The sequence below is a fragment of the Centropristis striata genome, chromosome 9 (assembly GCF_030273125.1).
Source record: "Centropristis striata isolate RG_2023a ecotype Rhode Island chromosome 9, C.striata_1.0, whole genome shotgun sequence".
NCBI classification, from domain to species: Eukaryota; Metazoa; Chordata; class Actinopteri; order Perciformes; family Serranidae; genus Centropristis; species Centropristis striata.
In genome coordinates this window covers 31,351,643-31,377,128 of record NC_081525.1, presented here as the reverse complement: position 1 = coordinate 31,377,128, position 25,486 = coordinate 31,351,643, and the positions used below count along the sequence as shown (strand labels likewise).

At 38.3% G+C, this 25,486-nt stretch overlaps 1 protein-coding gene across 2 annotated transcripts in view; it reads left to right on the top strand.

The window, feature by feature from the left end:
* negr1 (neuronal growth regulator 1) overlaps positions 1–25,486 on the top strand; it is a 158,954-nt gene that overhangs the window by 65,202 nt on the left and 68,266 nt on the right. For both annotated transcript variants that reach the window (XM_059340712.1, XM_059340713.1), the window contains exon 3: positions 9,795–9,920. In XM_059340712.1, the coding sequence (XP_059196695.1) occupies positions 9,795–9,920 (126 nt within the window). The remainder of the gene's footprint in view (positions 1–9,794; positions 9,921–25,486) is intronic.

Below are 25,486 nucleotides of genomic sequence, written 5' to 3'. Positions count from 1 at the left end.
ATTAGCATGAATAAATTAGAAACTATTTCAATAAGTGGGTGATAGCTTATCTTTGAATTACATGCCCAGTGCAGCTCTCCCATTGAAGATTAATTGCCTCTCACAAGGTATTTCGAAAAGTTCATTTTCATCAATTGATTTCCCTTAATTCATGAATTCCCCAGAAGTGCATGAAATTGGTAACAAGCTCTCCATAATCACGCTTTCTGCATCGTTAACTTCATTGGCAATTACTCATCATATGTATTGGTTGTGACATTTGCGGAAGCATGTTATTTTTGCACCATTAGGTCATGACAGGAATATTATCATAAACTAATGGTTAATTACAAGTTGAACAAAAATGGTGTTCAGAGTTTCCTCGGATTTCTGCAAGGCGCAAAGCTTGTTTCCAACATGTTTAATAGTGGAACATTATATTCTTTTTATCGTTCTGATCAGCTCACTATCTGCCAATATAATTACTGGCAGACGATTATTATGACCGGCACATACGCAGACAATAATGAAACAACTGACAACAGAGGCTGTTCCACTGAAAAACCAAGACATGGTGAAAATTGTTTTATATGACTCTGGTAACATCGGTACATTGCGGTACATTTTTCGAGGCTCGGGGTAGAAATGTCTAATACTTTTTCTTTCTCCAAAGCCATCACCACCTCACCAGTACATTATTGTTTCCACAGTATTGGGGTCATCTCTGTTTTTGTCAGAGACAGGAATGCTGCCTCAAAGCAAAAAAAAAAGGGGGCCACTGAAATAAGCCAGGAGTAGAATATAACTTCAGGGTTACAACTAAAGTAATGGGCACAGATTTTTTTGTAAGAATTTATGCCAGGTGCATTTACAGTGATACAGTGAGGGCTAGGTGCTCATGGAGGCACAGCAACCGAAAATAACAAATGGGTCACACCTACATAAAAAAAAATCTACTGTACTACAGAGGAATCCCATGTTGAAGACAAACATTTGCATTTGAGCCATATGAGACACATTTCAATATAAAAATGCCAGTCTCTGATGTCTTGAAGTTTAAGCTATACCCAGTTCCAATACTGACATTATTTACTCATCAGATATCAGTCTGATCTACCAACAATCTACATTTAGTTTTAGGTAGAAGCCACAAATGTTATTAAATTATCTGAGAAGGTTTCTTGATTTTTTTTTTATATTTATTCCTCTGCACAGTTCTTATACTTGTATTCCAAATGCTCACTTAGAAATTCTCATGAAGCAGTTGCCATTGGACTCTTTGAAATCAAATTCTCTTATTACTCTTGAACACATATTGCATATAGACGTAGTTGATAATGCATTGATGTGCACTTCATTTGCGCAAGTTATTCAAAATATTGAAGGAGTTGCCATAGCAATTTACACTCCTAAATCTGTTTATATGTGAAGCCTACTCAACCTGCACTTCAAATAAATTGCTTTAATTCAAATGTAATGCAAATTGGAATGCAATGCAAATTTTATGCAGAAAGAGCTCTGGTATTGGTTTTAATATTGGCGAATTTCCAATTCAGGTATCAGAATCTGATTGGAAGTGAAGAAAGGTGGCTCTGTGCAGCTCTATTATACAGTATATCATCATATTGTACTGTTCCCACACTATCACACACTATCATTGTACCCTCAGGCGGATTCCTGTAGTACATTAATGGGGTAAATCACTGGATTCATCATATGTAATGATACCATTATGAAATAATGTTCATCAGCTAATGTGCACTTGCTGGGAATCTATTTGTGTCTTTAGCCGCTTGCTGTCTGCTACAACTCCTCACATATCAATTCTTTATTAACCTACCCAACATCTTAGCCACAAGGAGATCTTAGAATATGAAGAGATGCCAAAACCAGACAAGCAATAAGGGCTGATGAGGTTTTATGTCTTGGCCCTGCCATTCCAGCACTTAGTCCACCTCCTCTATTGCTGCTGGGCTCAAATAAATGGAAAGAAAAAGAAAAACATCTCTTTTTCACTGAACATTTTTATTGCTTTTTATTATTGGCGTATGGTTGTGTGTTTTTCTGTTGGAAATGATTGAGATTGATATGTTTAATAACGGTATGAGAGAGCAGCAGGTGATATTGGACTAAAGCTAGAGTGACTTTCAAAGTTGATGCGCTGGGAGTCAAATACTGTATGTAATTTATTTTATATGTGCACCGCAGGCACATGAGTATTTGCCCATGCAATACATAGACACAAACTCACCATGCTGTAAATCCAAAAAGTCAGTTTTCCCTCATAATTATACATACTTTTGAAGATTTTTGTACTTTACGTTAAAGTCAACTGGCTAGACCTGAGGGTCATGAAATGTTGAAAGCTGGCCATCTTTAGAGTTAAACATACAAATAGCTGAATTTGAGAGCCAAGGCTTATTCTACCCTCTAAAGTTTCCCTCTAATTTTGTCCATTCAGTGAAAGAACCTTGCCAATAATGACAGATTTTTCTTTCTACTTGAGTGAACTTTTTTCCAAAGTTAAGTACTACAAATTATCTGTGCCTGCTTTATGACACTGCAAATAGAGGTAATCCCTTTGAGTAATATAATCTGTCACTGTTTATGTTTAGTTTCCGTGTCTGACACCTAATTAACGGGCTGGAAGTTGGTTCTTTCTTGCTGCCTGCAGTGAGGAAAGGGAATTGAAAACCTTTAGGAATAGCTGTGTGGGAACTGTCTCATTACTGAGGTTTATATTACACCCCGCAAACACAGGTATATTTTACAGGTATATTATGATCCATCAGTATCAATGTCATCTCAAGCATCTTGCGGTTTAGGGAAGCTTTGGGATAGGTGAGTTTCAAATTGCAAGCAGCTATTCGTAGATCTCCTACGGATTTCTTCACCGTATCAAGCAAAGCTGAAAAGTAAAACTCAAAGCTGCCCCTAATCCAATTTCAAAGTGCTGCATGTTGTTGATTAAAGACAATCTGTCCTCAGATCAGTAAACATCTGCTTTTTATTAAAACCATTACATCGTTGTGTTTGGACCGGAAAATACGCTCGAGGCAGTTGCAGCACCTTTGTTCCTTTCTGTGGTTTGTGTAGGAAGATGGTGGACAAATGAAGAATCTGAATTACAGAAAATGAAAGAATTTTTTTTTTTCTCTCTCCCTAACACTCATCTCTCCTCTACCTCTGCACTGCCTATACTGCCGTCCATTACAACAAGTGGCTGGGCTTCCCCTCTGTGCTCTAATTGGAAAGCTGGATGGCAGTAGGTTTAGCCAGTAATGGGGTCCTGCAATTTGGTAGCAGAAGTCATCCTGGAGAGACCTGTCAGAATTCATAGAAGAGCCCAGTTGTGTGCATCCCACTTTGCAGTTCCAGAAGAAAACCCCTGCATTTTAATAGTGCAGCTGTAAGCATTTCCGTAATTCAAGGTGGCGTCATTAGAGGCTTATTTATTCACCCGAGGCGTCTGCCAGGAGCGAGATGACGACGCCCAGATCAGCTGTGGCAGCTCACTCTCAGCACCTCCTGCAGGGCTGGAGAAGGAGGAAATTAGAGAGGAATGGGCAAACATGACAATCATAGCATCGTTACTGAATTAGCACCTAAAGAAAACAACAAGCTGTGTGTGTAGGTACTGAGGGATGGGTTATAATGCATTGTTGTTCAAGAGGCAACACAGTCACATCTGTGTCTGATGTTTCAAGAGGTGGAGGAGGTGTAAAAGGGATAATATAGGGCACTCACAGAGATGCACCCTTGGAAAAAATGATGTTAATGGACTTTGCAGGCTTTCAGGGTAATGTAACCACATAACCAAGAAATTGGCAAGCGAGGATTCCCGTAACACTGTCTAAGAGGCTTTTTCACAGCAGGGACGAACATCCATGTGAGTCATTTGTACCTGACATGTGACCACAGTATTTCGCTTACCTACTCTAACCAAGTCAGTGGTGGTCATCAATAGAGACAAACCAGGCAAATGTTTGAAGTCCCCCAGAGAAAAATGTATTAAGGGGCCCCTGATAGCCCCTCATATTGGCACCTTTTCCAATGGCCACCATAAACCCCATTAAACCTCACATAAATTACTATACAGTGTTACTATTGGTGAGGGTAGTCAACTAGCTACCAACAAACAATAGGTCTTAATGCCTTTCTTTGTCTGGGGTCCTTCAGTCTAGGATCAAATTTGGACATTTTTGTGCTTTCTGGTGGAGAGTTAGATGAGTATGAGCACTGCATATCTGTCTATTAAATATGAAGCTACAGCCAGTAGCCATTTAGCCTAGCTTAACACTAAGCTTGAAACAGGGAGAAACAGAATGGCTATATCTAACAGTTATTACATCACTAATTGATTCTGCAGGTTCTTGTCTGGAGGCAGTCATTTATGGGTTCTTTTCTGGTTGCCTGACAACTGTTACAAGGTTTTGTAAGGTGAGTTATAACATGTTGATTAGTAAGTTTTAGACGTGTTGGTGGTCAGATTTTGTTACTAATAGTTTATCATCAGGCTATTGATCTTCTAATCTTCATCTCCACCAGAAAGTGATTAAACATATCTCCCGATAAAAGTGGAATTATTCCTTTCAGAATAAATCAATTCTCTTTCATAAGGAGATACTTCAACAGTTCTTAACTACTGTAGGTGTCAGTGCAACTTCACTTCAGTGTTTTGTACTGCAAAGATCCTTGTAAGTTGTAAACACTTTGAGGAAACACACTCTGAGTGTGTTCAGATTTTTATCCCACTTCAACTGCACAAATACTATAGCATGCCAATAACTCAAAAAATACGTGCATGCACTTGAAGTACACTGCCAATCATTGATTGGGTCAAGGTATTTTCCATGCTGCTTTCTGAGGGACTGCACTAACATTCAGTATGCCTAAAGAATCCACAATATCAATTCAGTTCAAAGTGGAACATTGTCGTTGCTGACACTGCTTGTTGACTCGGTTCTTTTCATTCAATCCAGGTGCATTTTTTCTATTTCCATATGAAATGTGACACAAAAAAGCAGAAAATCACCCCAGCCAGTGTGACCAAAGGCTGACTGCTGTAATTCTGTGTGCAAATTTTTCGCATATTTGCTCTGTGTTTCTGCACCACACACACTGGTGTGAAACTGCTATAATGCTGTCATGTAATGCAGTGGTAGAGCTACCGCAAACCCCGTTCACTGTCATTGTCTTCACCACAAGGTTAAGATACTGTCCTCTCTGCTGTGTCGACTTTTAACACTGCCATTTTTGATAGTATGTCGACTGAACTGAACAGTTCTATTCACACCACCTCTCACACACATCCGTATGAATAATTATTGTGCAGCATCAACAGTTATAATGCAGTCTGAAATCACCCAGTAATAAGTTTCACCATTAAACACTGAAAAGCAAATTGAGCACTTTAACTGCTGTAGCCACTTGGTAACTTGATTTACTCATTAGTGGGTGTGGAATTTCAAATAGATTTAAGTTTCTATTTGCCAAATGGAACCCCCTTTAGCCCTCAATATCAAGTGTCCACCCTATGTCCCCTCAGCAACAACACTTGCGATGTCTCAGCACTGTAACCTAGCAACGAGACTCTCACTTATATAAGATCTTGCTTTGGATGCTTTCTTTTTTTAATGAGGGACACCAGATGGCAGAATCATATATTTGTTTATGCATTAGCTGTGTCCAAAGTCCCACTTTCACTCATTCACTTTCACTCACACAATAATACATGCTTCATATTGAACACTGAGCAGTAAGTTGAGACTTAAAAACCTTTGGCTCCATATCTCTAAGCCTAACTGCAATAGCTTGAATTGTGGTCATTTTAGCAAAACCTTGTTGAACCATGCATTTATTTTTGTTTTATTTTTGGGATTTCTAAAAGTTGACATCCAGATGTCATGATTCTTCAAATCCACGATACAATTAGATGTTAGCAGCACTAACAGCTACGCCATTGTTAGACTATCAAGTCATAATTCATAAAGATCAACAGATACATGATTTTATGCCCTGCCATCATACATTTACATTTAACAAAAGAAAAGAATATGTTCTTGTTTCTTGAATGTATCAAAGTAAGGCCAACTCAAAGGACGAACTTCACTAAATAAGAATAGCTTGTCAACCACAAAGGTCAGTCCACCTTAAGTGAGCCAGAGCTGATGTTGTTGCTGACTTCAGGGCTAAACCCTTCACTTTAAGATGAAGATTACTGACACACACTGAAATTGTACATTTAACTCATCCTTTACACATCAGTGAAGTTTTATTCACCAGCAAATAGCCTAAATTGTACACACACTGCCCATGCTATGTTCAAAACTCTCTCTCTCTCTCTCTCTCTCTCTCTCTATCTATCTATCTATCTATCTATCTATCTATCTATCTATCTATCTATCTATCTATCTATCTATCTCTCTATCTCTCTATCTCTCTATCTATCTATCTCTCTATCTCTCTATCTCTCTATCTCTATATCTCTATATCTATATCTCTCTCTATCTCTATCTCTATCTCTCTCTCTCTCTCTCTCTCTGTCTCTCTCTCTCTCTCTCTCTCTCTCTCTCTCTCTCTTTCTTTTCGGTCAACGATGCACTTATTGTTTACATAACTCAATGAGAAGGCAAAATGTTTCTCATTTGTTACCTTAAGCACTTTTGGTTACCCCAGGTCTGAACTGTTTGATGGTGTCTAACTAAAATAGTTTTTTAAGACATGAAACGAAAGCATGGGTTATTGTCTGGTGAATAAATTACTGCTCTGTTCTTCAAAGACATCCCCATTTGCCTAAAGTTTGACTGATTTCTATTGATCTTTTATTCTGTTTGCAGGACTTTTTGTTATTCTCAGCTGGAGCAAATATAGTAAAGCAACTGAGCTACAGTAGCTCGGAGCTGAAAAACTGAGGGCTCTTCATCTGAACCTTTGAAAACCCCTCAGTCCCTGCCAGGGAGAGATAGGATCAGTAGACAACCCCAACATTTTCAATTTTGTGCTATCAGACACTGAGGAGATGTGTCAACACTGGGGTCCTACAGCAAGTAAACACAGGAGTCTGACAAGCAATAACCTAGATTCAACATCGCCTCTGGTCCTCTCCTACTGAAGGTCCACCACTTTCATCTAATTTAGATCCAGATCTGTTGATCAAAAATGACGCCTATCCCCCCCGCAAAACAGAAAACAGTGATGAGAATGTTTTCCAGGGTCCCTGATATCATTGAGGGCTGTGCCTGTGTGGCTGCGTCAATAAAGGCTTGGCTGGTACCATTTGGCTGGGCTAGAAGCTTTTTCCCCCCTGCACCATAGAAGTTCCAGTTATATGAGTATTGATGCTTTTAATGATGCACCATCCTGTATTTGACTCTAGGCTATCTGCTCTTATTATACAATTAGTGCATGCAGTCAGTGCATCCAGATTATGGCCAGTGTTTATGGGCTTAATGCTGATAAGTAGTGGTGCAGTAGTGGTTCCAGACCACAAATCATTATTTTTAGTAGATTTCTTTAGTTTTCTTTTGCTCCATAGATTCCAAAGAAGTTGAGACACTGTCTGAAACATAATTAAAATAGAATGTGATCTCCTTTTTGACATATATTAAAACATTTTTTGTAAAAATACACTAAATTCTGTAGTGTGTCCAAACTTTTTGGAATCAGGGTTATGTTTGAGGAGGGAACACAAAAGCAATAACTCTAAATCAGTACAAAAACATATGGTGGATATTGTCATTATTCATATTGTATGTTCTCAGCCACATCCTCTGCATTGTTGCTCATAAAAGAGTGAAGAGGAGGGTGGCTGCAGCGAAACTGGACAGAGCTCAATGACAAAAGAGACCATGTGACTCCAAAAAGTGTTGGTGGGTCTAAAGAGGAACTCTGGAAATTGTTGAATCAACTTTTCTTTTGTTAGTTTTTTAGCAGGCATCAGGAGGGATCAGAGGGTAGAATAGTTTGAAGCCCCAGTCGACTGAGAAGCCATTACTGTATAGCACAGTCCACTGCAGAACAGCTCCCTCAGAGATTCAAATCTTGCAGATTAAAATAGTGTCTCATAAGCCTGTATGTGTGTGCAAGTGTGCATGTGCCCATGTGTCTGCATGTGTGCTTGGCTGAATGTGATTAAATGCCTTTGTGGGTGGCTGCATGTGTGTCTGCGTGTGTTTTGAGCAGCCTAAATACCGAAGCTTTTAACATCAAAGCTCCAAGAGGATTTAAGTGCCCAGAAACTTGTCAATTATGATTGTAAGTGATGTCCAGCAGGGACTGTTGATGAGCTGCCCTCAATAGAGAAGAACTTTTCTTTCTCAAAAATATGCTTTTTAGGCTTCTAAACCACATAAAGTGTAGCTTGGTCCTATGAATCACTGCCCACGTCTCTTTTTGTTGTTGAGTGATTCAAAAAGGCCTGGTTTTGTTTCTGTGAATAACTGTTTGAGAAATAACTGAGCCTATCGAAGCCTTTGTGGGTGGGACTAAATGACTGCCAAACTCTGTCAGTAAATATTAAACATAGTTACGGCCAACAGCTTAATCACTGCTCATGATATATTTAACTGTCTAACTAATAAAACAAACACAAATAAATCATGTGCGTGATGATGTCATTGTTTTAAAAGAAATGTGAGCTTATCCTGCACTGTAAGCAGATACTGACTCCTGAACACATGCCTGGCTTTTCTGCCTGGCCAACATTAAGAAGCAGGTTCACATGTTATATGGAGTCCTGCTACCTTCCACATCACTATGTTATTCCTCATATTTTCATGATAAAACTCAAATTAAGTGAGAAAACTATAATGCCATGAGGAAATGTTTTCAGTATGGATGCAGCAGTTACTGTATGTCTGTTTAAAAGGCAACAGTTATTTGTATGTGTTTCAATAAAACATGTTTAGTTTTTTTCCATTTCCATTTTTTTCAGTGCCAATATGGTTTCTAAGTCCCTAGAAATACCTGTTATTTTCTGTGGTTGGCAAGTGGAAAATCATTTAACACGATGGCAATGTCATACGGATTCATGGAGTCTGAATATTGTGTTAGGCGATATGAGGGGGGATGCCATCCCCCTTGTTAGTGAAATGACCAAAATGACCTCCCTTGTTAACCTCTTTAAATCCACCTGCGTGGGTAGGGGTACATTTTTAAGCCAAAGCTTATTACAGGAAAACTGTGAGGCCAAAATGCATGTTTGAGGCTTCATTTAAATGGTAATATCTTCTGGTTTATGAAAATATGCCTTTTTAGAATTCGGCTGCAACGAACAAAAACGTTTTTTTAGTCTAACCACAACCCTACCCCTACCTGTGGCCGGCAGGTGGGTTTTTAAAAGGTTAAACTTACCACCCTCCCTCTCCATCCCAGAGAAGCTGAGAGAGTGCAGGGGCAGAGGGGTTGTTTAGCTGAATATGTTAGTAATCCTTACTCATGGATCTTTTATTTGTCTGAGGTTTGTGCAAGTTAGAAAATAAATTCCCAGCTATGGCTGTGAGATATCAGTAAGTGTGCAGTGTGTTAGAGGATTGCATTGGGAGGAGAGGCGGGGCCACCCCCTGTCCAAAATTTAAAAAAATTTGCCTACTGCTTAGTGTGATTTTCAGTGAGGGGTCATTTAAGTACAGCATGCACTTTATCTTCTCGCTCAAAACTGGAACACAAGCCAGATCTCAGTATTAAGACATCATCCATTACTTCCTGTACTCTCTAAGGCTAATATTAGATATGGATGATGTTGGTGGATGAGCCAAAGGTTGCAGATTTGAAATGCTAATCTTGTTTGTGATTTTTCCTGTGTTTTTTTCTAGTTCCTCCCAAGATATATGACATTTCCTCTGACATCACGGTAAACGAGGGCAGCAATGTGTCGCTCATCTGTACAGCCAGTGGGAAACCCGAGCCAAGCATTTCCTGGAGACACATAACCCCATTAGGTGAGTTCACTTCACCTCTCACATCCCTATGCTAATGAATGGGTGATGGATAAATGGATGGAGGGACGTATGGATGGATGAATTGAAAGAGGAAATGAGGAAGCATGGACAGGATCAATAGGTGATAGACTGAGGACGAGAGAGGACTGGTAGTTGTGTAGCAGATGAAGAGATGGAAGGGGGGAAGGGATGGAGCAAGAAATGGATGAGGTTGAATGGATTCATGACAGAAGTAGGGAAGGGGGGTGGATAGATGTAATAATATATTCAAGTATACAGTATCATGGAGACAGTGAGACCTGAGTACACATTGAGCTCCTGCAGTGATGTTGCCATCTAGCTCCCTGTATTTAAGGGCAGCATCATTGGCTAATTCAGAGGTTTTCAAAGTGGGAGCCTGGCCTCCCCAGGGGGGCTGCAAGCAGTTTTAGAGGAGGCTCAGTGAATGGAAGTGGGGGAAAAAAAACATTGCATTAGCTATTGCACCAGCTGTAAAAAGAAGATTGCATAGAATAGATTAAATGTGTGTGATCTGGTTAAGGAGAGAGTTCATTCATTGAGATACAGTGGTTTTGGGGAAGTTTACTGTTTTTCCCACATTTTCTCTGATTCAGTAACTAATACATTCTGTAGGACAGACTTTTTTTATGTATTCTATTGTGTCAAACAGCAATATTAGGATATCTTGGCCTAAATATCTATTGGATCAAATTTCATTATCATGATCCCATAGGCATCTAGGGATTTCAGCGAAACTAGGCAAGTAAACATAATGAGGGGCTATTGATATGTCGACACCTCTCGACCATGTTTAAAGCATTTCATGAGTAGAATGCTAGATGAGCAAATAATGTGCTGATTCTTAAAAGAGTCATGATATAAAAATAATCAATTAAAAAGAGTTTAACCTTGTGAACTCTATGGACTCCTACAGTCATGGAAAAAAATATCGGACCACCCTTGTTTTCTTCACTTTATTGTTCATTTTAATGCCTGGTACAACTACAAATATGACGACAAATATAATGATAACAACAAAAATAGCTCATAAGAGTTTAATTTAAGAGCTGATATCTAGCCATATTCCATGGTTTTCTTGATAATGATTTTCGTTATTTTAAAGAAAACCATGGAAAATGGCTAGATATCAGCTCTTAAATTAAACTCTTATGAGCTATTTTTGTTGTTATCATTATATTTGTCCAAACAAATTTACCATTACTTGTACCAGGCACTAAAATGAACAAGAAATTGAAGAAAAGGTTAGTCTTATAATTTTTTCCATGACTGTATAATATGCAAAAGCCAGGATTGCTGCCAGTGTTTTGCAAGCACAGATGAATGCAATCTACGTTATGTCAGAAAGTTTGCGGTTGACTGAGAGAGAGAGAGAGTGTGTGTGTGTGTGTGTGTGTGTGTGTGAGATGGTTACTATGACGTTAGCAGTCACAGTAATAGCTGTGTAGCAGTGCAGTGCGAGAACAGTTTCGGCTGTTCGTCAGTGAATAGATGCTAAAACTCCTCAAGACCCAAGCCAAGTTCCCGTATCTGGCTAAACAAGTTTTTCCCCAAAATGTTGAAGTATTCCTTGTACTCAAGGTCTTGCATGTGACCTTTACTTACCGGTTTTATATAACTTATGTCTGGCATAATGGAAAATGTTCTTTCAGAAGACTGTTTGACATGAAACTAGCCCAGCAATCTGTATTTCTGTCTCTATAAACTATCTGAATAGCTTAGTTTCAGCCTGTTAGTTGCCTTGACTGCAGGACCTCCAGCAGGTTTTACTTCAAGATATCAACAAAAGAAAAAGATAGCCTCTTTTAAAATGTCCAGGAAAATGTATCAGTATTATGCAGTATAAATATTACTATCCAAATGGTTACATATCTCACAAAATGTTCCTACTTCTTACTCCCATAATACACTGTAACTTTAAAAACCAACTTAATCGAGTCCAAGTCAAGTCCAAGACCTCGTCCAGTCAAGTCAAGAGCAAAGAGTCCTGTCCAAGACCATAATAGTTTACAGTGTCTTTCCAAATTAAGTAAATTAAGTGATTACAGAGTTAACATGGACAAAAATAATCTATCTATAAACCAAAGTGATCGATTTAAAAAAAATAAAACTAAACTAACGCATCGTGTTGGTAGAATGAACCAATCAGGAGACGTACTGATAGACAACTTGTCTAGTTCTCAGTAGCAGAGCCTGAGACTTAGACAAATGCAAGACTTCAAAGAAGTGGTCTTCACACCGGACCTGAGACCAAGACTACATGCTTTAAAATGACACTTTTCAAACCGTTAACAATCAGTGAAAGATACCCCAAGCCTCGGTTTCTGTTACTTGCTCAAGGCAGCAGTCAATGTGTTACCAGAGCCAATCAAACACGCTGGTGTGTGTTGAGGATTTCTAGTATTAAAATTGCAGCTCTCATCACTGCAGGGGGACCCCCAATTTTAAACTCTCATTTAGGATGCATTAACAAAGAATTCTTTTTTTATTATCATTAATTTATTTAGGTGGCTCCAGTCAGAGTACATATACACCATTAAGTGCTTTGAATACTGAATCCTCCCTTTGAAAACTCATTCCAAAGCATTTAACTGTTGCTGCAAAGCCCCCACCCAGCCACTTCTAGTCCTCCCTCATTTTCATATTAATGGATTAGAGCATGCTGTGCTTATCTGATAGCTGTGAGGATGACTGCATTTATCTTATGGCTGTCAAATCCCCCTCTCTGGTGTGCTTGCCCTGATTGCGTTAGGGGAGTTTTCAGAAGATGATCAAAAGAGCCATCCTCAGAGTCCGAGTGGCAGTCACTCATTCTACTTTGAAGTGTCCACACTTTGAAGTTTGCCAGGGAAGAAATGATATGCTGGTCAAATGAAAGGACCCGGGACTAAATGTAATCACAGACTGTCTCCCAGCACATCAGAAAGGAAGCCATTTGCCATGGGATCTTTGAGTCGGTTATTGTAGTAAGGGCGATTTGTCCAAAGGACGTGGTACAACTGAAAGGTTGTAATAGGCTAATTACCTATCGATGAAATTCCATTAAATCTGTTGGATATGCAAAACAGTCTGCTCCAACCAGTGCACAGCCGACCTGAATGTGCAGCCACAGCATATGGAAATATTTATCTCCAGTTATGAATGACCCATCAGATAACCTCCAACCGCCAACTTAACCGCTTGAGCTACCCTTGACACACACCAAAAAATATTGAAATAAAATGAAAATGCAAATGGTTTTTCAGGATTAAAAAATGCCAACAGGTGATTCATTGCAGGCAGTAAGCATGGTCATGACTCCAGTCTTTTTAAGAAAAACTAAATCTAACAATTTAAGATGGGAAGTTTGGGGGAAAAAAATGTTTAATGTATTGATGCTAAAACAGCTCTGTCATTCTCATTGTATACTTATGTTTTTAATTTTCTTCAGTAGGTTTATGGAGATGAACTTCAACTAAAACTTTGCCAATTTCTGCATTTTAACATCACATACAGTGCATGCAGAAAAAGAAGTCTGCTGCTTATACAGAAAATACAAGTAAATAAATTCTGCAAGTCAAACACCACCGTAAATTCCCTGGGAACCCTTGTGTTTAATCTATTTGCTGATTTATTTTTAATGCTACCTTGTGGAAATGTTTTTTATTTGCTTATATTTTATCTATTTGCAGTATGTTGAGCTCTCTCAGTATGTCTGTACCTACCTGTGATCTACCTGTGAAAACAGTGAGTTCGTTATTTATTTAGAGTATTATTTGTATTTGCATCACAATCTATGGAAAAAAAAACTTTAGCATCAAGAACAGGATAACAAATCTTTCACTTCACTACACCTGCAGCGCAAAAATTTGGGCTGGCTATATTTAGTAGAAGAAATTGCTTTCATTGACGTGAGGCCACACAGGTGAAATGGCTGTAAAGTGGCAAACATGTCTACATGGCAGGTTTTTATTTGCCGGCCTTACTCTCTTCAGCACTCAGCCATTTTGGGGTGGGGGTGGGGATTTTTTGCACTGTAGATAGTTCTGCTGCAGCAGTCAGTGAAGTTTGACAGGATGATAAATTGCCCTGACTGACTGTCAAGTTCCTATTCCCACTCCGACTGTTTTGTGTTTGCATTTTTTCCTTCTCTCCCCTTCCTGCCAACCAGCAACCTGCCAGCTAATAATAAACTTTGTGCATCCAGTGAAGTGTGGCCATAAACTGTTTATTGAGACGATAATTTGGCTCAGTTTGTGTGCATATAAAGGCAGTGCATAGCCTTCAATTAGAGGGATGCAAACTGAAGCAAGTACTTGTAACACACAGATCATTTTTGTTGACATGCTACCAAGAGAGGGAACGGTGCCAGCATATGTCTGAGGCTTAATGTGTTTAAAGAGTCATTGCTGTTTTGTGTAACAGTTTAATTATCTGTGTAAAAATTGTGCTTGACAGTGAAGTCCTTGGGAGTTTGCGGTGATTGCTGCAGGATAATGTCGCTCATGACTGGAAAGTCCCCTTATCAGCTGGTGAAATTTGGATTTGCAAAGTAAATGTTTCAAGTCCTCCCTAGTCTTATTATCCGCTGCTGATGTGCCCCTGAGCAAGGATTGTACCCCCGACTGTTCCAGGGCTGCAACTCAGTCACCAGTTAAACAGAATTAATGGGAAGCTGCCAAGTTCGTGTGTATCACTGCAATCATTTAGGAGCCCGCAGCTCCTCCCCCAGGATTCTGATGTTCTCCAACAACTTGTATGGTTAGATACAAGCTGAATTTAATGGAGAAATACCATTAGAAGAAGTTCAGTGGTAATACTCCCAGAAGCCACTCTGTCATTATTAATTCAGCTCTTGACATCGCTACTTACTTTACTCCTAAGCTCACAATAGCTTGGGTGACATGTCAGCCTTTCAGGGTATTGCTTACGCATGGAGTACTGCGCTGTGGTTCCTCACCACTCTTTCATAGGTCATAGGGAGAGAGAGGGGTGAAATAGCCTTTAACATAGTCTGTCTCAGGCTGGTTTGGTTGGATGGATGGCTGGATGGCTGTGCAAAATTGCTTTGATAAGCTTTTTCAATTGAGATTTGAATCCACGGGATAGAAGTGTGACCTTTGAAAAGGCTGACTAGAATACTAGAATACATATTTGATTGTTTCCTGTGATAGGACTCAGCTGGGACACATTCTTTCTCTCTCTCTTTCCAAGCAGTTACTGTATATATATCAGCTACATACTGTATATATATATATATATATATATTTTTTTTTGCCTTTCATTTAAGTGCACAAGGCACATCTTCTCCAGAACATCCCCCAAGGAAATAGACAGCAGCACCCTCTGCACTGACAAGTTACTACAGTATGTGTACTGTAGCTTACTCAAAGCTGGATCCAACTGAACTTGCTTGGTCCTGAACTAAGTGGCAAGTGCATACGTACAGTAGCTCAGTCAGTGTGAACGGTGCAATGAATTATTCAGACTTGACTTTATATCACTGCTACATACTTTGAGTTGTGCCTGCCATGTCACACTTGAATTTGGCAGCTCTTTAAGAGATGCTAAGTAAGTTCCTGGCGGTCTGTTCACCAGGGATCTCTCATTCAGCACTTGCTTCATGTTTTTCATGGTTTGCAATGAACTGATGCGCAGTTCAAGGGATGACACTTAGACATGCTTTAAACACAATGGGAGGTGAGAGATAAAGAGTTAGGCGCTGCATTTTAAATTCAGATATCAACAGCAGGAGCCATTTCCAACACTTCCCCCATTCAGCCGCTGTTCAGCTGAGCTGAGTTGAGCTGAGTATTGCGGACTAAAGAGGCGCTCAATGGGCACATGCTTTATTGGAGTGTTAGTTACATGATGAATAGTGGACCTTTTCTAACTAAAATGTGATATTGAGTTCCTGCCACTCTGCACATATGTAATGGCAGCTGGCTGCCAGAGATGATTTCCTCCCAGGCAGTGACTTTATTTTATTTTTTAAAAATCTTTAACAACAGCCCCCCTGTCGAAGGAGGTTGGTCAACTTTTCTCAACTGGTTGTTTTCATTAGTGTTTAATCTGGGCAGTTGTGGCTCTGCAGGTAGACCACACCCCTTTGAATGTAGGGAGACAACATAACATGAGTGAAAAGAGGAGGGTCTAATATGTTCATACTTATATTTCATGTTCATACTTTTTGCTTTTCATGGTATTAGCAGCCTTATTAAGTTATAGTGCTACCTGGTAGAAAAGTAGTGATAGTGTTTGAGCCTTATAAATTGTATCCCTTTATGTCATTAATATCCTAATCATGTAGACAGATATCTTGTTTTTTGTTCCATCCATGTTACAATTCATCACATCTTATAATAGACACTTATTCTGAATACATACACAGTGAAACATGGTTAAAAATAATTTCAAATACTTATTGCAGTGTGTTAAGTATGGCTTCGGCCAAGCTCGACAGATTGATTCAATTCCACGCACTGTGGCGGCCAAGACAGTTAATTAAACAGTAGGCACAGCTGAGCTCTTGTATTGAGTCAACTTTATGCTCAGTTGTTACACATTACAGTATGTTCCAATTTAATGGTAAAGAAAGAAGTATGTTTCATATTTAACTCAGATCCTCCTATTTTACCTATTTTATTTAGTTATTTTGACTACTTCTTTGCTGACCCACTACTTTAAGTGGAATTATTCCTCATACTTGTGTGAGTAAACTGATGAAATGTATGGTATATTTTGACTGGAATCTGGAAATTGTTATACACAGTCGCCCATGAAGTTGAAATAATTTTGTTTCCTCTATCCTCTATTGTGGTTTCATTTTCCTTATATGTTTGGAAGAGATTGATTAAGAAAGGTTTAAGATATACACTTTTTCTATCAAGAATAAATCACATCGTCACGATCAATTATTACAGAAGCCCTGAAAGGCAAGACATTTTTTTTCTTTTTCGGGCATTGTTGGTCAAAACTTAAGTTCATCTTGTATGTATGAGACAGTGACTCCTACGTAGGAGTTACTATCTCAAACGTAGGAGATAATAACTTGTACGTACAAGAAAAACTTTGAGGCTTAATTAGGCTGTTTTGAGTGCCTGACACACTGTACAAAGGGAAGTTAAAGTTCAGCAAAATGCAGCATAAACAAAATGTTTTACCTTATTAGTTAACTACACTTAACACTGCCTCTGGACACAGGAGGTCTGTGTGTTTTAACTGTAGCAGATTGCTGCTGTTTTCAGGTGATTTAGGGAGATAAACACAACATCTATAGTGCCGGTCAAAAGTTTGGACATGCTTTTTTCATTCACCTTTGACTGGTAGCCTAATGTATGTCCATGTGTGTAAAATTACACACAGAGCTGGGAACTGACTGTGAGCGGCTCACTTCACTACAAGCAGTGTAGTGAAGTTTAATTGCACTTATAGGCTATAATAGCCGAAATAGCCTAGTTAGCTGTCACGTTGACTTCATCGCGGTGTGTGTGTGTCTGAGTGGCGTGGACATGCTCACTATGCTTATTTTGTCCACACAGTCAACATCAGCTCCTGTCACAAATCGAAGACATGTTAACAGTGTTGTTACAATGTAACCTATAAGTGCAGTTAAACTTCACATAATATTTACTATGAGATATAAACTTTGGTTTTTGGCCAACAATGCTCGAAAATTTTAAAAAGTTCACCTTGCCTTTCAGGACTTAATCAATTAATGGAAAAAGGAGAGAAAAAATGTATTCCAACTTTAGGGGCGACCACGTATTTTGATTCTAATGCACGGAAATATTGTGTTTGAGATTAAATGCATGAATAAAATATTTTCCTCAGTCACCCTTATTTAGCTTTTTACTCCATATGACTCACACAGTCACAGAGATGTCTCATCCGAGCTGAGTCCAGGGCCTGAGTTTGTGTCTCTCTGCCTGCAGTGCATTTGGCTAAATATGTCAGTACAGAAAGTAACAGTGAGGTAATTCCATGGGTCACTGAGGTGGCAGCACATGCAATCAGACATGACTTAAGGCTCCTTTGGCCGAGTTCCACTCCCTGGATTTTTATCGGACTCGGATTGACAGCCAGGGAGCAGGGGTAGGGGTTATGTATCAAGGCAGACTAACAGCCTGTTTTTCAGGCAGACCCTGCACAACGTGTGATTCTACCCCTAGTTCTGGCCCACACCTTGAGTTGGGGCCAGAAGGCAACAGCACACAATGTAGCAGCGTGGGTTGTTCTCCATTTTCAGGAGTTAAAAGGATAAATTGATGTAGAAAATGCTGCTCTATGCTATAATGGATTCTTCAGCGATGCCTGCCCTATCTGTGTATTGCAGCCCTGAAGGAAGTGTACTCACAGCTCCCCTACACAATGTGGGAAATTGCTTACTGCAACGCGACTTAGCAAGCATTGGCGCTGAATGTGAAATTAACCTCGCTATGATTTCTTTAATTTGCTTGGAGTGACATCTCCCTCAGGTGAGAAGGGCCTCTGTCAGTCTCTCAAATATCTCAGCACGCACTCGTACACAACTTATGTTAGGTCTCTTGGTGGTTTAATGTAACTTACACCAACAGTGGAGGTTGTTTCTGCCAGTTTTTATTCTTCATATTTTTTCAGGATACAAAATGCTTTGTCTGTTTTGTTTCCTGCAATGTCAAGGTTGGGCATTCAACATATAATGTTCTGCAAAGCATATATCAAGGATGGGATTCTTGTTTAATGGCTTCTGTGACCTTTGCGAAGCCCTCTTCCTGCTGTAATCGATAGGAATACCATTTGCAGCCTGGGCAGGATGATGCAACTAAATATATTGGCTTCATTTATCAGGGAAGACTGCAGCCTAATTAGATTTTTTCAAATGGAAATTTATCCATTTGTTTCAGAATTATCTGCATTTGTGTATTTGTTCCATCAGGAGACCGTAGACCATATCTGCTTAGGGAATAAGCTAATCATGAGATACAAGTTACAATATAAAACTTGCAGCACAGTACGTCTTTAATTGTCATAATTAAGATGTGGATGATGAGGGCACAAAATAATATCCTATTGTTTTGTTCTTGTTTACAATATACATTTCATAATATTTTAATACGGGTGTAGAGTACACATAAGTCATGTTTGGGATTATATCCTTTTCAGTGTGAGTTTGGTACAACAGAAAAAAAACAAATGCATAAGGATATGTTTGTTTTCAGTCACTCCTGTGAACTGTTATCTTATATTTATGTGCATCAATCTACATACCTTGTATTTGTGTGGCTGCATACAATGGACAGTTCAACAAAAATAGTAGAGCTATAAAGAGCCCTTATTTATTTATTTTTTAATGTATAAATAAAAATAATAGTAATGAACTCAAACTCATTGCAGGACAGTATTTGGATTAGTGTCATAGTCAAATCTTAATGTCTTACAAAAAAATGTATGATAGAAAATAACTTTTCTTTTTTTAATATCAGAATTGTAACACAACAGAACTACAGAAATCTTTCAACAAAATACACCCGCAACACCCATTTAAACTTACATTTACTCCTACACATTTTTAACTTTGCAGCAAACTTGTTCCCCCTGAGTTTCCTAAGCCTAAATACTGCAGTACTGTTCATTTATCTGGCATCCATTCTGGGTTTTGTCAAAAACCTGTTTCTTCTTATTCCACAAAATTGAACCAATCATAACTTGCAATGGGAGACATCTTTTTGATGTCTTCATAACAGCTGAGCAACATAATTTGACAAACACAAACAGGGAGTAGTCCAATCTCTCCATTATCTCTCCAATCATAGTCAGATTTAGTCAGTGGAAAGTCATAGGTAATCATTTATGAACTATTATTAGTGAAGACATTTTCAGTGAGATTTCAGTGGCAAACTTGTAAGATTCCAGCTTTTTTTCCTGTTCAAGCAACCATTCAGAAAAAGGACCGCAGCTCAATGAAAGCAGAGGGCAAAAAGAAAAATGTTCGATAAGAAAAGGGATGTGGGATTGTTAGAGCACAATAAAAGTCTAATAATGCTTCGTGGCATTTTGTGGGCTTGGCAAAATTAATTAAATCATGGTGATGATGTTTTATCACCCACCATACTTCATTTGGATGAAGTCATCTCAGAGGCTTGACTAATCTCTGACCACCTTAAAGATGTTGCTGTTACCACGCTGAATCATCAGCACAGCGCTCCACAATTCTCTTCACGTTTGTAAGCACTTGCAAGCTGTAATATTGAGCTCCATCAGTTTAATTGGAAGCCTACATGCCACCTGTGGATATCACTAAAGGGTACTGTTGAATGTGGGAGTCATTATTACTCACACCTGTTCGTCATGATTGTGCCAGTTATATTGTGCCTTGCATTTGAAGTGTATAAAGTGAGCAAGCAGACATTTCGACATGTACGAGCAGGAAAACCACAGGAAGGACTGTTAACATTAATAATGGCTGCAGTCTATTTAGAAATGTAAGATTAAGGCATGGTATTATGTATGCGTACCAGTTTGGCTTAATGTGAGTTCTAGCAATAAAATCGATAACTTCATTAATTTCACCTGCTATTATAAGTAAAAATGTCTGATATGAATAAAATGTTTTTTCCATGCCAAAAAAGGACTGTGTATCTTGGTATGGTTTGAATCCTTTTAGTCTTTTACTATAATTAAGGCACAGACAGTTAAATTGTCCTGCTGTTTTAACTGGCTATAGACTGACGTTATGCACCATTCCTGCTGTGAATGATCCCTATTTATTCCCATTGCCCAAGTCTCCAGTGTATCTGTTCTGCATCCTCAATGTTCAGTGATACAGAACTCACTTTGGCAGCTGTATTTATATATCAAATGCAGGGTTCTCATTTCCAAGCCACTTAGCTGGAGGCACCAAAGAGTCGGCCAAAGATGCTGTTTTATATCATATGGTCAACCAAGCATAGACGACCCATTTTGTACCACTCTTTTATCATCAAAGCTACACTTGTTAGTGGCGTTTGAGGACTCACTTTAATTTTCCTCTATTGATTCTCAAGCCTTGGTTAGAATCTTAATGTTTCTCATGTTGCAATGCCAGTAGAATACGTATTTTATGTGTTGTTCTCACAAAACAAGAAAAAGGCTTTGAAAGGATTTAATTCAGAATTTAATTGATAATGTTAGTGATTATGTCTTTATTCAAAATGGCATGATTTCTTGGACTGAAGGTCTTAAAAAGATTGTCTGGTCTCTGGTGCCACACAGCTGGACATCAGACAGGGAGGCATCAGACTTACTGCCTCGAAGACAACAATTTCAGACCAAATTAAATCAGGCAGTATCAGGTGAAACGGATATGTCCAGTAGAGTGAAATTTAGTTCTGCTGGCAAGAATTACAATTCCGGTTTGGGTTTTTGCCATTTAAAATAAAAACTCAGATATCAAAGTTATTTCAGAATATACAACTTTGAGCACTTCTCCAAAGTAACAGTCAGGGCTGAATTACTTGAGTCCAGTCTCAAAATCTCTTCTTTGAAGTCTTGCATTCGTCTTGGTCTCAGGCTATTAAAACCCTTTATTGGGCAAAGAACTATATTTAGTAACTTTAGCGGACATCCAAAATGGGTCCACATGCCTCTCTGTAAGGTCCTAGAACCACATGGACTTCCCCCAGCTAATCAGCAAAGATCACGCTGAGTCACAGATAGTGACACAATGGCATCTGACCAATCAGTATAATAATAATAATAATAATAATAATAATAATAATTATTATTATTATTATTATTATTATTATTATTATTATTATTATTTGCAACATAAAAATGAAACATTTTGAAAAAAGTCACAGATGTTAAAGTCTTTTAATATCCTCCAATAACACTTTATGGTTGAAATGTTCAGTTTTCAAGTATTTCAATTAGTGCCCAAAGGGCTACGAAGTTGTTCCTGGCTGCTGATTCAGGATCAGTTGTACAGAATTTTGCCAGATTCAACCATCTTCATGCGTTTGATTGGTTTGATATTGAAAGTTCGATCAATCTTGTTTATAGAGTAGGAAACATGGGTATGTGTAGGATTATGTATAAGTGAATGGGTATACAGGAAATGTATTGGTACGTTTGTGTGCATCTAAGTGTACTGGTATGGTGTACAGATATGCAAGTGTTGATACATAGAATTGATATCATGAAAATGAGAAATTAGTCTGAAGGAAACAGGTAGTTTTGAGTTTGAGTTTCGATTTTGATTTCTGACCTGTTAATATTGTTTAAATAAGTGGGGTGGGATTGAACAAGTTTTTACTTCTTCCCACCCCTTTTCAAATATGTTGTGGCATTTTTATAGAGTGCTTGGCGGCCTTATCAGTGCAGGAGTCACTAGGGCTGACTCCTGTTGATGCATTATTATTATTGTATTGTTGTTGCATGTTTGAAATAAATCATTCATTCACATTCACATTCACATTCACATTCACATTCACATTCACATTCATTCACATTCATTCATTCGTTCACAGATAAATTATTTCTGTCCATCCCAAGTCTTTCATCACTACATTATCATGGAAAGACACTATTATCTTGGTCTCAGCAGCCCTGCCATCAGCACTCCTTTACTCGAGAATCATTGTCTGATGGTTAAAAGTATTCAATGAAAGGAAAAAAAAGACCAAAGACTTCTGCTTATGTAAATTGCTTTATTGTAGAGAACGACACAGGATATTTTAACCCTGTGTGGGTTCTGTTTTAACTGCATTAAAACCTGTATTCTGTTTATTTAAAAGTTTACCATATGCAACATTTATGTCAAAGTGAAGTGCTCCACTCAAAAGCAGTTAAAACGATCTAATCATGAGAGGAGTTTAGGATTTTGCACAGGTCTTTTTGTGCACTTCTGTCAACTAATGTCGGCAAAATTGCACTTACATTTTTCCCGAGCATGTTGAATCACCACCCGAACTTCAGGTCAAACTGAGTGCAACAATAGAGGCTTAGAAATAATATTGATGCCTTTCAAAATCGTTCTCAGTGGCATCCAAGCTCCTGTTGCCAATGAAAATATTTGAAGACTGAGAGGCTATGCAACACTGTTAGGCAGAAGAGAAGGAAGGCTGTCTCTGTTCTCATCCTGCTGATCGTACCACCATCTAATAGAACATCACTCATATATTTTATAAGTTTCATTTTTATTTATTGTTTTTTGGGCATTGATTGCTCTACCAACTTCTCCCCCCCGAGTGACGAATCATGAACAAGTGTTTTTCCCAGGATGTGACAAAAAAGTTTCTGTGCTTTCCTGTGGAAACCACTGCATTTGATTCAGCCATTTGGTAAATGGCATTGTAAGCATCAGACACAGTTGGTCTCATGGGTCACTGCTTTTGATTTCATTGCCCTAGTAAAAGACACAAGTGCACACAGTGGATTTCCACTTCCTGCGTATCATAATTCCCCATTACAGGGAAATACACTTGAGCTGTGCATTAAGGGCAGTGTATAGGTCAACCATGTTAAGCATTTGGTGCGAGAGAGGGGGGCGTAATACACAGAGGACAGAGACATAAAGTCCTATGAAAATCTGTTGTTCTTTGGAATTTTTATAATCCGAAACGGGGCAAATAAAGTGTATTTATGCAGCAACTGTCTAGAGCACAAGTCACAAAGTGCTTCAAAATAAAAGATAAAAGCAACAGACAACCCTGCAGTGTAGTTTCTATGATTTGTAGCATCGATCATTGTATGCAGTGAACTAGCTAGACACAGTGGAACCACTAATGGATCATAAAATATATGTATATAGACATGGGTGTCCTTCTGATACACATAGCAACTACTGCACATGTTAACATCCTGCTGTCTTTCTACGAAACAATGGTCCAGATACAGGACAATAACTGTGTTAATTATGTGCCTATGGGTAAAAGCACAGATATGAAACGTTTGGATATTTGAGTGAATCTGTATTTGTAGTATTCTGGTATCACTCATGACAAAATAATGCTTGACTTGCCCCAAAATGATTTGCTCCAGATGTAACCTGAACTTTACTCACATCTGGCACAAATTCTGTAGAAATGTTAACAAAGGATTATTTAGATGTCAATGAAAACTACATTAATACTCAATAATACTATGTGCCTTTCTCTCAAGGTTTTTTAATACAGTAGATCATAATGTGGACGGCGCTTTGTGCTGTAATAAACAGCTGAATAACACATAATGAATAAAACATTTCATTTAAAATGAACAATACTGTATAAACCGATATTATTTAACCAAAAGAGATTTCCTTATCACAAATACAAATGAGATTATGTCATATTTTAACAGTATTCATTTCTAAGCAGCATTGTTGCAAAAAGACAGCTGGCCAGTAAGACAAACACAATGGGCCTAATACAGCAATGTTCTTTTAAATTACTCATATATTCACTCTCAATTCTCTATTAAAAGAAAAAATATAAGGAGGCGACACCAAACATTTTTAACCATGTAAATCTGCTCTTACTCTGGTGTGCTGAATAATGAATCCTACATGATCATAATTGTTTATGAGCAAAGGTAATGCCCCCTAAACACTATTTAAGTGCAGGTGTTGTGCCTTGTGCAGATACTCTGGGACATGCCCAAGGAATTGGAGAGATGCCACCAAAAAATGCTGTAGAAAGAAAAAATAACTTCAGCTGTAGTGAAATTGATGCACTGTTAAACAGCATAAAAGTAAATACAATTATCCAGCATTTCAGGACCATAGTATTAAAACATACACAAACAATACATTTATAAAACATATAATAATCCAATGTATAAATATAATAATCTATAACTAGCGTTGTCATGATTCTCCACATCTATGATTTGTTAAGACTTCATATTTCAAAGCCATGAATAAATTCAATTTTCAAATAAAACATTTTTTTCCAGCAGTGAATAACATTGTTAGACTATCAATCCTTTTTCACCATAAAACCATCATTGGTGTTATGCCCTGACATAATATCATCAAATTTACTCATTATTTTTTATGAAAGATTGGATAAATGGTATAAAGTTTGAAATAACAGCCTTGTAGAATTTAAATTGTGACACCCCTATCTATGCTGTATGAAAATCTAAGTGACCTTTTATTTTCAAAAAAGAAAAATATATTAAATTGGAACCGTTCATTATGTTCCTAAAACATCATTATTTATTGACCAAGTTTATGCTAAAAAAAAAAAAAAAAGAAAGCCAGAATCAGATGGTTGGCAAAAATAAGCAATTATAAAAGATTGGAATAAAGATCAATACTTTTTCTTTACTTAAGATAAGTTTCTATTGTTACCATATATTTTCCTATTTTTCTTTTCTGGCTGTCGTGGAGTTAATAGTTTAAATGGAAATGGCCGATCGATACATACAAGATATGTATGCCCTTTTATGTTTGTTTTTTCTTTGTGGGGGCGATTTGGGGTGCAGGTTTCATACTCCGTGGAGAGGGGACTGGGTAATGTGGAGAGGGTTCTGGGTAATGTGGAGAGGGGTCTGGGTAATTTGGAGAGGGTTCTGGGTAATGGGGCTGAACACGCAGCAGCCTGGACCCCTCTCCATCAGGGTGG